The sequence below is a fragment of the Panthera onca genome, chromosome X (assembly GCF_046562875.1).
Source record: "Panthera onca isolate mPanOnc1 chromosome X, mPanOnc1 haplotype 2, whole genome shotgun sequence".
Lineage (NCBI taxonomy): Eukaryota > Metazoa > Chordata > Mammalia > Carnivora > Felidae > Panthera > Panthera onca.
The window spans coordinates 71,898,305-71,914,577 of record NC_138357.1 but is presented as its reverse complement, the minus strand read 5'-3'; the positions used below and the strand labels follow the sequence as shown (position 1 = coordinate 71,914,577).

Sequence of the window (16,273 nt, the reverse complement as noted above, 5' to 3'; positions counted from 1 at the left end):
ATGATATTCCAAAATTGTGTGTTCTTCACACAGATGATACCTTCGTGGAGTTCTTCATTGGCTGTTTCACTCTTCAAGAGGATTTTCATCTTTAGGAAAATCCCAGCTGGATTTAAATGTTCCTATTTTAAACAGAGAAATCACAATGACATTAAAACTGTAGAATGTAAAAGACAGTTTTCAAATAATTGCCTGTTTTGTTCAATCATAACAGAATAACTCATGATCAAAGAAAATCAAAATTATAAAAGATCAGATCACAAAATCCAGTTTATCCCTGAGGATATTTTCTGATATTTCATTCAATCTAAATGAAATAATACAAGGGGAAAAAAACACATTTGATTGAGTGGCAAGCATTTAATGGTAGGTCAATAAACTGTATAAATATAAGGCTGTATTCTTATCCTTGTAAGCAAAATTCAATATCAATTACATTTGCTTTCTTTTGAGATTTTAATAACAATTAAGGTGCTTTGGAAACATGGTTGAATGAAATGAAAATATACTGTCTTCCCTGCAGGACATGCCTGTCAGATTTACTATTAATAACAACGTACTCTCAACAGTTTTTCCAAATCCTTGTTAGCTGGTTCTACGCCATCTGTGGGTTTCTTGCCTAGTTCCACTTTTGCCTGACAGAACACATCTTTACACAGCTGGCTAAAATTAAAAGTGCAGTCTAGGCCCATAGAAGAGAAACTTTCTCTCTACAAAGCCAATCAGCTTCTACATGAACATTGTACTCAGCTCTAAACACAGCAAATAATTATAGCAATTCATGTGTGAGATGCCTTAAGAATGGAAAGTTAGGGAAAGTATGCACTGGTATTAAAAGGGTTTGCAAATATAGATGACATAAATACAAATAATAAGCTGAGGTTGCAAATTTTAATTTATTGCATTACTTCATTTCCTAAAAGATACGTTGAAATAGGTCTTGGATTCAATTCCCTTTTACCTTCAGAGATGTACATGTCTTCCAAATCTTGGCAGGATCTGTTTTTCTTCAGTCTACTACACTCACACAAGTTGACATTCTGGTTTTCTCTTTGATTTCATTAACAAACAATTCCAGAGAATGGACAACACTTTGCATTCATTGTATAATCATAGATTCACTTGTATAACATTTGCACTATAGTGTCTATCCTTGTTTCCTGAACTTACACTTTCAGAAATCATAACTACCTGTTAAATCCATCAGCTTTCTCCCTACAATATTCTTTTCTTTTCTGTAACTTTTCTCACTGGTGTTTCTCACTCGATTTCACGCATCCCCCAACCCACCTCCCTTCTGGCAATCACCCAGAAAAAAAAATGTAGGGCTCTTAATATGAGAGAAACATTTTTGTTTTACCTGGTACCATCTGTGAATTGTCACTAAGTCAAGGCAATTTAATTATATGTTATTTTTTACTAAATATAAAAGATACCACCAAGGGGCACCTGGGGGCACCTGGGTGGCTCAGTTCATTAAACATCCGACTTTGGCTCAGGTCATGATCTCTCACAGTTTGTGGGTCCAAGCCCCATGTTGAGCTCTGTGCTGACAGCTTGGAGCCTAGAGCTCACTTTGGATTCTGTGTCTCCCTCTTTCTCTGCCCCTCCCTGGCTCACATATACTTTCTTTCTTTCTCTCAAAAATAGACATTAAAAAATACCACCATTTTCTTTTTTACTTCTAATTTTCCATTATAATGCAATCTGCATATCATAAAAAAATAGAGAGCGGGGTGCCTGGTGGCTCAGTCAGTTAAGCGTCCCACTTTGGCTCAGGGCATGATCTCCGGGTTCATGGGTTTGAGCCCTGTGTCAGGCTGCTTTGGATTCTGTGTCTCCCTCTCTCTGTGTCCCCTACCCTGTTCGTGCTCTGTCTCTGTCTCTCAAAAATAAATTAAAATGTTAAAATTTTTTTTAAAAAATAAAGAGCAAATAAATTAAAAAAGCAGGAATACTGAAGCAAATGGCTAAACTAGATTTCAAAATGTGAATCAAAGCTTTAAAAATTCATTAAGTTAATATGCAAAACTAAAAACCTTTCATACCTTGTTTGCTAGGTTTACAGCATGGAGAGCCTTATCACAATATTCTCTGTCATTCCAATCCAAATAAGCAGTGGCTAGTAACCGAAGAACTTTAGCCTAGAATTAAAAATAGAAAAAGCACTCGGTCAAAGGGTTAAATTGCAATACAATGGCTGCCTAGTACTTACAAAGTGACAGGCATCTTCTCAAACTTAAGTCATTATTATTAAATAGCATTTCCTTAGGTAACCACATAGTCTTGGGTTACGTCTCATCATTATGCTGCCCACATCAAATACTGTCTAAGAATTTTATAATAGTTTATTTCAATTTAATACAATTGTGTTAATATAATGATTTTCCTAACAGTGTTTTAGCACTGAAGTACTTTATTATTCTCACTTTAAAAATAAAGGAAACTAAAGCACAGCAATATTCAATTTAATCATCTTCCCACTTATTGTATAGGTAGCATTGCATTAGGCCTTCATCAAAAGAGATAAATAGAAAGACACAATCCCTCTCTCAAATACTTTACAGCCTACTTGAGATTAACCAATTGGACCAAGAGCACACATACCATCATTTTAATAGTGACTCATATACTTTCCTGTAAAGAAGATCTCTCCTAACTCAGCTAAGTTTTAAAATTAATAATGTATTCCTGAATAAGTCAGTTTCTCCAACTAGGTTTACATTGATAAGGGGAATAACTCTAGCCAGCATTGATATATTTAACTACAGACTTAGATTTTGAAAGAAGGAGCTCTATTTCACTAAAGAATCTGCCTCTAAATATAATGAGGATGTTGAGACCAGGCAAAGATAATCTTAACATATTAGAGCTCTGTAAATCTAGAGAAATGGTACTTAGTGTGTCCTATTTCTGAGTTTTTAAATTCAAAAAGTAAAATGGATCAAATAAGATGTATATAATGTACTTAATATTATTATTATTATTATTATTATTATTATTATGGAACAACTCTCAACTTATAAACTCCCCAGAGCTTTTGTGGAGTAAATATGGCATCTCTAAGAAAAACTGTAACTATTTCATAATACTAAAAGAGTCAAATAATCAGAAAGATGTAACAAAATGAATGAATCTCAAAACCATTACGTAAGGAAAAGAAGCCATACATAAAACAGTAGATACTATATGATTCCATTTATACAAAGTTCAAGAAAAAACAAAAATAATCTACAGCCACAGAAGCCAGAATAGTGGTTTTATCTTGGGGCTATGAATGGCTATTAACCAGAAAGGGCCAAGGGAACTTTTGAGAGTCATGGAAATTTCTGTATCTTGATCTGTATGGTAGTTACAAGACTATCTAGACATGTTAAAATTCATCAGGCTGTACACTTAAGATTTGTACAATTAAAAAAAAGATTTGTACAATTTAGTATATATAAACTATACTTCAATAAAGTGCTGCTAGCATGAAAGAAAAACTACTTCATAATCTATTTCATGATCTTACCTCTCCATACTTCACAATATGAATATGACATTTCAATCATGCTTAACTACTGTAGTCTTCCATCCCTAATCCCTCCTCCAGACATCATCTCATCTTGGTCCCTTGCCTGGTATTCTCTTCTCTCTCCATTTTCACTGTATGGACCCCATCTACTTTTCATGGCCTTCCTACCAGAAAGCTTCTTCAACTGCTCTGGCAACCCTGATATTTCCCTTTACTGTACCACACAGTTTATCACTTATTTTTCCCAATTGTTTCATTTATGCTAGTTTTTAAAATCTATTTTTGAAACTTTAACTGAAGTATACAATACATACAAAAAAGTTCAAAAATCTCAATAGTACAGCTCTGAATTTTCACTAAGTTAGCACGTGTATGATAACAACATAGAAATCAAGAAATATAACATTAACAGCAACAGGTTCACCTCAAGACTCTCCTTGACATGATTTCCAAACAAGAGTAACCAATTACTTGTTTTCCAGTACCATGTACACTTTAGCTCTACTTGCTTTTGGCATTTACATTTATGGAATCATACAGTATGTACTACTTTATAAATTGCTCTGTTTATTCAACATTGTATGTGAGAATATATCATTGCAATTATTGTAGCTCATTTATTCTCATTCCTATATAATATTCCATGTTACACTATAACAATTTTTTTATTATTTTAATTGTGCTAAAATACACATAAAATTGACTATCTTAACCATTTTTAAGTGTATGGTTCAGTAGTATCAAATATATTCACACTGTTGTTCAACTATTACCATCATACACCTCCAAAACTCTTAATATTGCAAAATTGAAACTCGTATCCATTAACAATAGGTTCCCATGTTGTCCTCCCTCCAAACTCCTTCAACCACCATTTTACTTTATGTCTCTATGAATTTGACTACATCAAGATACTTAAATGGAATTATACAATATTTTTCTTTTTGTGATTGGTTTATTTCACTTAGAATATTGTCCTCAAGGGGCACCTGGTCTGGCTCAGTCAGTTAAGCATCTGACTCTTTTTTATTTAAATATAATTTATTGTCAAATTGGTTTCCACACAACACCCAGTGCTCATCCCAACAAGCGCCCTCCTCAATGCCCATCACCCACTTTCCCTTCTCCCCCACCCCCATCAACCCTCAGTTTGTTCTCTGTATTTAAGAGTCTCTTATGGTTCGCCTCCCTCCCTCTCTGTAACTTTTTTTTAGCATCTGACTCTTGATTTCAGCTCAGGTTACAATCCCAGGGTCTTGGGATCGAGCCCCGTATCAGGCTCTATGCTGAGCTTGTAGCCTGGTTGGGATTCTCTCTCTTCCTTTCTCTTTGCTCCTCCCCTGCTCATACTTTTTTTCTCTCTCTCTCAAAATAAATAAACATTAACAAAAATAATTCTGTCCTCAAGGTTCATCTATGTTGTAGCATATGTCAGAATTTCCTTCCTTTTTGAGGCTGAATAATATTCCATTATATTCATTTCTATTAGTTTTACCCTTCAAACAGAAGCTTTTTAAGGGTAGAAGTCATGTTTCACACTTCTCTTTTAGTCCCCAACTATCACATTGCTAGATATACATAGGTATTCAGTTATATTTTGATTGATACACCATAATGATAAGAAGGAAAGATGAATATTCAAACAAAATTCCATTTTGCTATGGTATATATTTTAAATTACTTTTACATCAGATTTACATACCTAATCATATTTTACTTGATTAAATATTAAAATACCAAGCACATTCTATATGGGTAGTTAAGGGAAAATCTATATTTTTAACATGCAATAATAAAATCTAAAATTTACATAGCTAAACACTGTTCCAAGTGTTTACATATATTAACTCATGGGTGTAAGAACCTACCATACACGTAAGATTCTATTAGTATGTAATTTTACAGAAACTAATGTACTAAGATATTAATGATGTGCCCAAAGGATAATCTACTCAAAGAGGAGTGATAGACTATTATAATTTAGTAACAATAACATAAAATGTATTTCTTCAACCTACTTCTGCAATATTTAACATGATCCTTACCAGCATTTCTGGCCCAACAGTATTCTTATCCATCTTCCCAATATCATAGCTTTGGCTATCATTAAAAAAAGGAAAAAAAATACATGTTCATTTCAAATTATATTTTTAAGATTATGTATCACTAAGAAGACATGGTATAATTAGACTTTATTCCAACTTTTCTATTTTGCACTACAATATATTATTAGCCAATTAATATAGGAATATCAATTATATAAAGCAATTCTTTCAAACTGTAAAAAAAACACAATTTCCTCAGGATGTATAGCCAATAAATCAATACCATATTATTGTTCTTTTCCATATTGTTCCTATATAGATGTCTTACATATATAGTATTTTGCTGCATTAGACTAGTTCACTTGTGTACATAAGCTCTTATTCAATGAGCACATTTTAAAGTCTAAGAAATAGGAATACATTTTTAAAATAAAACAAATACAGGAGTTTTCACAGAAACACATGCTTTAGCAATATGTATTAAGCTTCACAACACCCTTGTGAGGCACTATTAGTTCCATTTTGCAGCTGAATGAACCAATTTAGCAGTTAAGTGATTTCTAATATTTCCTAGATTGGTACTGAAAATGAGAGTGAAGGGTTGGGGAGTAGTGAAATTTGATTTCCAGTCTATGCTTTAATTAGCAAACCATATTATCTATGGGACATTCCAATAATCACAAATAATATATTAATATGAGCCTCAGGGTTTTAAAACCTAAAACTTAAAAAGCAAAACAAAGATTATTCACCATAAAACTGGTATTCCAAGGAAGGATGTCAGTAAAATTTTGGTGAGCTGAACTAAATTGAAGACATTACTTTGAAATACTCCCTTTAAAAAACTCTAAAAGACTCAAAATTACCAAACTGAGTTTTCAGATCACTAACAAGACTACAACATGAGCCTAGTTATTCTAAGCTCTATCTCATAGAATGGTCTCCTTTGGTATATTAAACCTACTTCCAGTTTTTAAAATAACCAATGAGGACAAAACTTCTGCAATGGTGGTATAAGGAGCTCTTGGACCCTCTCCCCAGTGAAACAACAATTTGCCTGGAAAAATCAATTAAAAAAACAACCAGTTAAAGTCTCTGGAAATTTTCCTAAAGGCATATGGCAAATGGAAAAACATTTCTTTAAAACAACAACAACAACTAAATGTCAGTAAGAACAGTGAGAGTCTGTGTCATTTGAGTCACAATCTGCTTCTATCCACACCAGCTCCCTGTGATGAAAACTACTCCAGATGGGTGCTGTCAAGAAGGTAGTAATTCCCTTTCCCTCCAGCTCCTAGACTCCTAGGCTATGGTTTCACCTAGGAGGGACAGACTGCTAGCCTGTCTTATCCTCTCCAGGCCTGTGCTGTGGAAGTGCTATTCTGGGCAGGCACAATTAGAGGACAGGATCTTCCCTTACCCACCCAGTTTTCACTCTCAGGGTAAGGACTCTTACCCTAGGTGTGACAGGTCAAGAATACTGATACCCCAATCACCTTCAACCAGACTCATTAAGCAGAGGTTCTATGCCAGGAGGACATGCTAAGAAGATCAGCGGTTACCAATCTCCCCAACATCCACTCTTATACCAAAAGAAGCAAACCATGCTCCCCCTACCAACTCCAGTAGTGTGGCACACAGCTTCTGCCCAGGGGAAGAAACAGGCAATAAAGAAAAAAGAGTTCAGCATCTATGCTTATTTGGAATGAAGCAAAAAGTTCCTGCCTGAGGACACTGTCAAAAACAAGGGAAATTTTGGTAGTGAGCAATTTAAGAGGGGGTTGGTAGCTCTGTGGTAATAGTAGCAACAAGTGAAATAGCAGACCAGCAAGATTTTTAACAGAGAGAACCAGGGAAAGGGATAGCCAAGAAGAATAATGTGGGAGGTCACACTCATCCCTGGGGATACAGAAGGCTATGCATATGCTCTAGCTGCACCCCCTCAGGAGCAACCAGAAGGATATGTGGGGCAGACTAGAAAGCATTCCTCAAGGCACACACATATACATCAGCAAAGAGCCCTAAGCCTGGGACGCCTGGGTGGCTCAGTCGGTTAAGCATCCTCTTGATCTCAGCTCAGGTCTTGATCTCAGGATCATGCTTACGTACAAGCCTTGGAGTTGGGCCCCACACTGGGAGTGGAGCCTACTTAAAAAAACAAAACAACCCTAGGCCTGAGTGGCTCAAGTGACTTAAGTAGAACCTCTTACCAAATGCAGAAAATTTAACTACTCTGATCCAAGGTAATGGTAAGGAAGCTAAACTTAAAAATCAAATCACACTTCCAGTTTTCAGTTCCACATGGAACTTGGAAGTCACTACTTCATCTTAACAAATAAAAAGCTGTAAAGACTAAAAAATCAACAACTCTTCTTGGATCCCTAAGAGAGGGGAGGACAAAGGGCAAACCACTGGCCCCCACATTGGAGAGATGGACAGGCAAATACAAGGAACTGTGGCTTACCATAGGAAGGACTCACCAGTGGAAACTGCCAAGGGAACCAGTGCTGAAGCAGGAAACTGTGAACTATAATTTACAGATTGCTGGAGGTTCATTGTGAACAAGTCTGAGAACTTAAAACTCCAGGAAAACATAGTCTTAGGGGGATACAGACAATATTGTCAGATTTACCTCCAGTTGCTCAAGATTCCCATAGTAAATATCAAAGAAAATCCTCTTGGGCTCTGTCGGAATTGATGATAAGGAACCAATCTGTTCTTAACAAGGCCTGCCTTCAAGGGAAACTAACTAGTGTCTAACCTCCTGGGGTATTATCAGAGACTAACTGACCTGGGGAAGAGAAACGCTCAACTCTAGACTACTCTAGCCAGGCTATACTACCTAAGAGTGAAAAAAAAACTGGTAAATATTTGTGAAGTTCACAGTTCAGAGGCATACACTCACCAAAAGACTAAGAACTAAACACAGGACTATAGAACTCTTACCCTCCCCAACACCTAACCACCATGTTAGTAAAGACCTATTTACAGGGGTGCCTGGGTGGCTCAGTCGGTTGAGCATCTGACTTCGGCTCAGGTCATGATCTCATCAGTTGATGAGTGTGAGCCCCGCGTCGGGCTCTGTGCTGACAGCTCAGAGCTTGGAGCCTGCTTCAGATTCTATGTCTCCCTCTCTCTCTGCCCCACCCCTGCTCATGCTGGCTCTCTTTGTCTCAAAAATAAATAAACATTTAAAAAAAGACCTATTTACAGCAGTTCCTTTTACCCAGTACAACATGTCAAGTTATCAAGAAAAAATCACAAGGAATACCAAAAGGCAAAAAGAAACACAGTTTGAAGAGACAGAGAAAGTACTGGATCCAGATATGGCAAGGATATTAGAATTAACAGTCCAGAAATTTAAAATAAGACAGATGGGCAATGTAAGCAAAGAGATGGAAATTCTAAAAAAGAACCAAAAAGGATTGCTAGAACTAGAAATGACTGTAAATGACATGAAGAATGTCTTTGATGGGTTTTTTTAATAAACTGGACATGGCTGAGGAAACAATCTATGAGTATCCTTGAAAACAAAAAGCAAAGGGAAGAAAGACTGAAAAAAAACCCAGAACAGAATATCCAAAAACTATGGCACACCTACAAAAGGTATAACGTAAGTATAATGGGAATACAAAAAGGAGGAAAAAGAGAAAAAGAAACAGGGGAAATATTTTGAAACAATAATGAATGAGAATTTCATTGTTAATGTCTGATATCAAATTAATATCTGATATTAATGTCTGATATCAAACCACAGATCCAGGAATCTCAGAGAACACTAAGCAGTATAAATACCAAAAAAAAAAAAAAATTACACCTAGGGATATCATTTTCAAATTACAGAAAATCAAAAATAAAGAAAAAATCCCTAAACAAGCTAGAAGAAAAAATACCTTATCTATAAAAGTACAAAAATAATAATTACACTCAACTTCTCAGAAACCATGCAAGCAAGAAGAGAATACAGTGAAGTATTTAAAGTGTTGAGAGAAAAATACCACCAACCTAGAATTCTGAACCCTAAGAAAATATCATTCAAAAGTAAATGAAAAATAAAGACTTTCTCAGATAAACAAAAACTGAGAGAATTTGTTGTCGGTAGACTGGCCTTATAAGGAATGTTAACAGAAGTTCTTTAGAAAGAAGGGAAATAATACAGGTCAGAAACTCGTATCTGTATAAAATAAGGAAGAGCATCAAAGAAGGAAGAAATTAAGGTAAAATAAAAACTTTTATTTTTCTTAATTTTTCTAACAGAAAACAATTTGAAATAATAGCAACAAGATATTCAATTATGTATGCTTATTTATAGGCTATATATATATATATATATATATATGCTTAGAATAAAGTAAAATAAATGACAGCAATGATACAAATGGATGGGAAGGGGGAATTCTGAAGAATTCTTACAAAGTACTGACACTACTCATGAAGTTGTATAGTGTTACCTGAAAGTGGACTTGGATTAATTGTAAATGTATATTGCAAACTCTGGGGAAGCCACTAAAAAAGTTAAAATAAAAAAGAAGTGGGGCGCTTGACTGGCTCAGTTGGTGGAGCATGCTTCTCTTGATCTCGGGGTTGTGAGTTTGAGCCCATGCTGGGTATAGAGATAACTTAAAACTAAAATCTTTTAAAAAAGTAGTATAACCTATATGCTAATGAAAGAAAGATGGAATCGTATAAAATACTCAACTAAAACCACAAATGACAGTAGGAAAAAAGCACAAAGGCAACAAATAGACAACAGTAATGAATATTGTAGATATTAATCCAACAATATCATCATCACTTTGAATTTCAATGGTCTAAATACACCAATTAAAAGACAGAGACTGTCAAAGTGGATCAAAAATATACCCCAACTCTGTGTTGTCTATAAGAAAACCACTTTAAATATAAAGACACATAGACATTAAAAATAAACAGATAAAGAAAAAATATACCATGCTAAAATTATCCAAAGAAAGCAGGAGTAGGTATATTAATTTCAGCGAGCAGAGTTCTAAGTAAGGGAGGGGCGCCCGGGTGGCTCAGTTGGTTGAGCATCAGACTTCGGCTTGGGCCATTATCTCACTGTCCGCGAGTTCGAGTCCTGCGTCAGGCTCTGTGCCAACAGCTTGGAGCCTGAAGCCTGCTTTGGATTCTGTGTCTCCCTCTCTCTCTCTCCATCTCCCCGCTCGTGCTCTGTCTCTCTCTCTCAAAATAAAATAAAAACATAAAAAATTAAAAACAAAACAAAGTAAGGGAAAGTATTAGGGATAAGGAAGGGCATAACATAATGATAAAAGGGTCAAAACTCCAAGAAGACATACAATTCTTAATGTGTATGAGCCTAACAGAGCATCAAACTGTGTGAGGCAAAAACTGATAGAACAGCAAAGAAAAATAGATGGATTTACTATCATTGTTGAATATTTCAACACCACTCTCTCAGAAATAGAGCAGGCAAAAAAACAAACAGTAAGAACATAGTTGAACTCAACAACACCATCAATCAATTGGATATAACTGACATCTATAGACTACTACATCCAACGACAACAAAATACACATTCTTACCAAACTCATATGGAACATTTACCAAGATAAACCACATTGTGGGCTATAAAACAGACTTTAACAAATTTATAAGTATAGAAGTCATATAATGTCTGCTCTCAGGCCACAATGGAATTAAACTAGAAGTAAATAATGGAAAGATAGCTGAAAAATCCCAAAATATGTGGAGATTAAACAATACCCCTCTAAATAACACATGGGTCAAAGGAGAAATTTCAAAATAAGTTTAAAAATATTTTGTACTAAATGAAAATGAATACACTACTTATCAAAATGTGTGAGATGCAGCAAAAGCAGTGCTTAGAGAAAAAGTTATATCATTGAAAATATAGATTAGAAAAGAAGATCTAAAATCAATAATCTAAGTTTCCACCTTAAGTAACTACAAAAAGACAAGCAAATTAAATCGAAAGAAAGCAGAAGGGAAAAACTGAAAAGAATTAGAGCAGAAATCATAAAATTGAAAACAAGAAATCAACAGAGATCAATAGAGTAAAATCAATGAAACCAAAAGCTGGTATCTGAAATTATCAGTAAAACTGATAAGCCTCTAGCCAGGCTAACTAAGAAAAAAAGAGAGGACACAAACTATTACTGTCATAAATGAGGGGCACCTGGCTGGCTCAGTTGGTAGAGCTTGTGACTCTTGATCATCGGGTTGTGAGTGCGATGTTGAGTGTGGCGATTACTTTTAAAAAATCGTAAAAAACAAACAAAAAAAAACCCAAACCAAGAAAAAGGGGACATCACTACAGATACCATGAAAATTTTAAGGGTAATAAAGGAATACTATAAATAACTAAATAACTCTGTGCCCACAAATTTGATAACCTAGATTAAATGGACCAATTACTTGAAAGATATAAGCAGGGGAGTGTGGGTGGCTCAGCCTGTTAAACGTCCAACTTCGGCTCAGGTCATGATCTTACAGTTCATGGGTTCAAGCCCCACATCAGGCTCTGTGCTGACAGTGCAGAGCCTGCTTCGAATTCTCTCTCTCTCCCTCCCTCTCTCTCTGCCCCTCCCCCACTTGTACTTTCTCATTCTCTCAAAATAAACTTTAACAATGTTTGAAAAAAAAAAGATACAAGCAGCCAAAACTCACACAAAAACAGTCTAAATAGGCCGTTATCTACCAAAGAAATTGAATAAAAACTTAACAATATCCCAAAACAGAAAGCACCAAGCTCAGATGTGCTCACTGGTAAATTCTACTAAACATTTAAGGAAGAAATTATACCAATTCTCTACAATCTCTTTATGACAGAAGCAGATGGAATATGGCCTAACTCATTCTATGAAGCCAGCATTACCCTAATACCCAAACCAGTCAGACATTACAGGAAAGCTATGACCCAATACATGTCATGAACACAGATGTAAAAATACTCAATAAAATATTAGCAAATAAAATCCAAAAAATAATTTTAAAAAATTATACACAACAACAAAGTGAAATTTATCTCAGGTATGCAAGGCTGGTTCAACATTCTAAGTCTATATGAAGTGGCAAAAGATGAGAATAGACAATACAATATTGCAGGACAGGACTGCAGCTACACAACTTTAAGGTTTATTATAAAGTTACAGCAATCAAGATAGTGCATTATTATGGTAATCAAGGAATTGGCTAAAGAAAATACAAATGGATTAATAGAACAGAATAGAGAGCCCCCATAAATACCTTAAACTGATCTTTGGCAGAGGAGCAAAGGTAATACAATGGATCAAAGATAAAGATAGTCTCTTCAAACAAATGATGATGGAACAACTGAACATCAACATGCTCCCCCCACAAAAAAAGAATCCAGACACAGACCTTACATCTTTCACAAAAATTAACTCAAAAAGAATCATAGATCTAAATGAAAAGTGCAAAACTATAAAACTTCTAAAATATAGGATAAAACCTAGATGATGACCTTGAGTATTGTGATATCTTTTTAGATACAATACCAAGGAAACAATCCATGAAATAAATGACTGATAAGCTAGGTTTCATTAAAATTAAAAACTTCCTGGGGTGCCTGACTGGCTCAGTTGGTAGGGCATACAACTCTTTACCTTGGGGTTGTAAGTTCAAGCTCCATGTTGGGTATAGAGATTACTTAAAAATAAAATCTGTAAGAAAGTAAAAAAAATAAAAATAAAACTGCTTTGTGAAAGACAGTATCAAGAGAATTGGAAGATAAGCCGCAGATTCAGAGAAAATATTTGCAAAAGACACATATAATAAAGGACTGATATCTAAAATATACCAAAAAAAACCTTTTAAAACTCAACAGTAAAAAAAAAATAAACAACTCAATTAAAACATGGTCCAAAGTTCCTAACAAATACCTCACCAAAAAAGATATACAGATGGCAAATAAGACTATTAAAAGATGTTCCACAGCGGGAGGCCTGGGTGGCTCAGTCGGTTAAGCCGCCGACTTCGGCTCAGGTCATGATCTCGCGGTCCGTGAGTTCAAGCCCCGCGTCGGGCTCTGTGCTGACAGCTCAGAGCCTGGAGCCTGTTTCAGATTATGTGTCTCCCTCTCTCTGACCCTCCCCCGTTCATGCTCTGTCTCTCTCTGTCTCAAAAATAAATAAACGTTAAAAAAAAAATTAAAAAAAAAAAGATGTTCCACATCATATGTCATGAGGAAAATGTAAATTAAAACAATAATAAAATAAATGCCAGTACACACCTATCAGAATAGCCAAAGTCTAAAACACTGACAAGCACCTAACACTGGTGAGAATGTGGAGTAATAAAGCTCTCATACATTGCTGGTGGGAATACAAAATTATACAGCCACCGTAAGAGAGTTTGGTGGTTCCTTGCAAAACAAAATATATTCTTACCATAACCCAGCAATCACGGTCCTTGGTATTTGCCCAAAAGAACGGAAAACATATGATCATACAAAAGTCTGCACGTGGACATTTATAGCAGCTTTATTCATAATTGACAAAATTTGGAAGCAACCACAATGTCCTTCAGTAGGGAAATGGACAAATAAACTGTGGAACATGCAGACAATGGAATATTATATAGCACTAAAAATAAATGAGCTACTGAGACAAGAAAACACATGGAGGAAACACAAAACATTATTACAAAGTGAAAACAAGAAGCCAATCTGAAAATGATATACTATATGATTCCAACATTCCAGAAAAGGCAAAATTATCGGGACCAAAAAGATCAGTAGTTGATAGAGTTTAGGGAAAAGGGAGGGATGGATAGGCAGAGCACAGAGGATTTTTAGGAAAGTGAAACTATTCTGTATGATAACTAAAATGTTGTAATGGTGGATATATGTCATTATACATTTGTCTAAACCTGTAGAATATACAACAAGAGTGAACCCTGAGGTAAACTATAGAGTTGGGGGATTACAATGTGTCAATGTAGGCTCATTCTTAGTAAAAAATGTACCATTCTGGTGAGTGATGTTGATTAGGGTTAGGCTATGAATGTGCAGGATCAGGGGGCATGTGGAAAATCTCTGTACCTACCTCTCAAATGTGCTGCAAACCTAAAACTTCTCTAAAACACGTCTTTATTCAAAAATCATATTGCACTCATATTTGAGGGTCTGGGAGGTTGTGCACATGCCCAAGACTGCCCTCTCAGTCATGATCAGAAAAATAACCTACTAGCTATTAGCCCCTGGCTGAATGGAGAGCAAAATAATAAACTCACTGAACTATGAAAACAACCTCTAAGTCAAATACACATCCAACAGGAAAGAGTGAATATCTAACTGGCTAAGGGACTTTACATACCTTTGACCAACAAGTGGCTTATGTGGCTGCAGAGGTGAAGCCTAGAAAGCCACAGAAAGACAAAAACAAGGGGAAAAACTCTGAGCAGGAACATTATAGGTCACACACTGTGAGAAAAATAAACAGAATTAGTCCAGTCAAATGACCAAATAAATAAATAAACGAACAATAAAAAGAACAGTAAGTTCCAGAAAGGGGAGAAATTGGTATGCACACTTGCTGCCAGATATTATCCAAAATATCTAGTTTTCAACAAAATATTACAATACATGCAATAAAACAGTAAAGTGTGACTTATACAGAGGATAAAGAGAAGGCAACAGAAACTGCCTTTGAGAGGTCCCAGATATTGCACTTCAATACTTCAAAGCCGCCATTATAAACATATAGTTCTTTAAAGAACTATAGGAAACCATATTTAAAATATTAAAGGAAGGCATGATAACAATGATGCAAATAGAGAATAAGAGTACAATAATTAAGGGGCGCCTGGGTGGCCCAGTCGGTGAAGCGTCCGACTTTGGCTCAGGTCATAATCTCACGGTTCATGGGTTTGAGCCCCACATTGGGCTCTGTGCTGACAGTTCAGAGCCTGAAGCCTACTTCAGATGCTGTGTCTCCCTCTCTCTCTCTGCCCCTCCCCTACTCAAGTTCTCTCAAAATAAATAAACATTTTAAAAAATTAAAAATAAGAGTATAACAATTAAATGACAGGAATTATAAAAGAACTGAGTAGAAATTCTGAAGTTGAAAAGTAAAATAACTGAAATGGAAAATGCACTAGAGAGGCTCAAAAATAGATTTGAGCAGGCAAAAAAAAAGAATATATAAACTTGAAGATAGATTGATAGTGATTATACAAATCTGAAGAACAAACAGGGGAAAAGAGTGGAAAAAAAGAATAGAGTTTCAAAGACATGTCAGACATCATTCAGTATGACATATGCATGAGAGTACTAGAAGGAGAAAAGCAAGAGAAAGGAATAGAAAATATATTCAAGGAAATAATGGTTGAAAACTTCCCAAATTTGATGGAAAACAATAATCTACACATCCAAGAAGTTTAATGGACTCCAAGGAGGATCACACATAAACAAATCCATGCCCAGACACATCATGGTCCAGTTACTGAAAGTAAAGATAAAGAGAAAATCTTGAAAGCAGTTAGAGAAAAATGACTCATCATTTAAAAGGAAATAAGATTAAAAGCTGGCTCTTTATCACAAATTATCAGTGCCAGAAAGCAGTGATGACGCAAAGTGCTTAAAGAGAAAAAACTGTCAACTAAGAATCCTATATCTAGAGACACTATTTTTCAAAAGAAGACTAAATACATTCCCAGATAAACAAAAACTGAAAGAATTTCTTGCTA

The 16,273-nt window shown here is 35.4% G+C and overlaps 1 protein-coding gene across 1 annotated transcript in view; it reads right to left on the bottom strand.

Moving 5' to 3' along the window:
* Positions 1 to 16,273, bottom strand: part of TEX11 (testis expressed 11) — a 252,528-nt gene that overhangs the window by 172,967 nt on the left and 63,288 nt on the right. The window contains exons 10-12 of the mRNA XM_081792399.1: positions 5,563 to 5,617; positions 2,049 to 2,144; positions 41 to 122 (exon numbers count right to left, since the gene is read on the bottom strand). Of these exons, the coding sequence (XP_081648525.1) occupies positions 41 to 122; positions 2,049 to 2,144; positions 5,563 to 5,617 (233 nt within the window). The remainder of the gene's footprint in view (positions 1 to 40; positions 123 to 2,048; positions 2,145 to 5,562; positions 5,618 to 16,273) is intronic.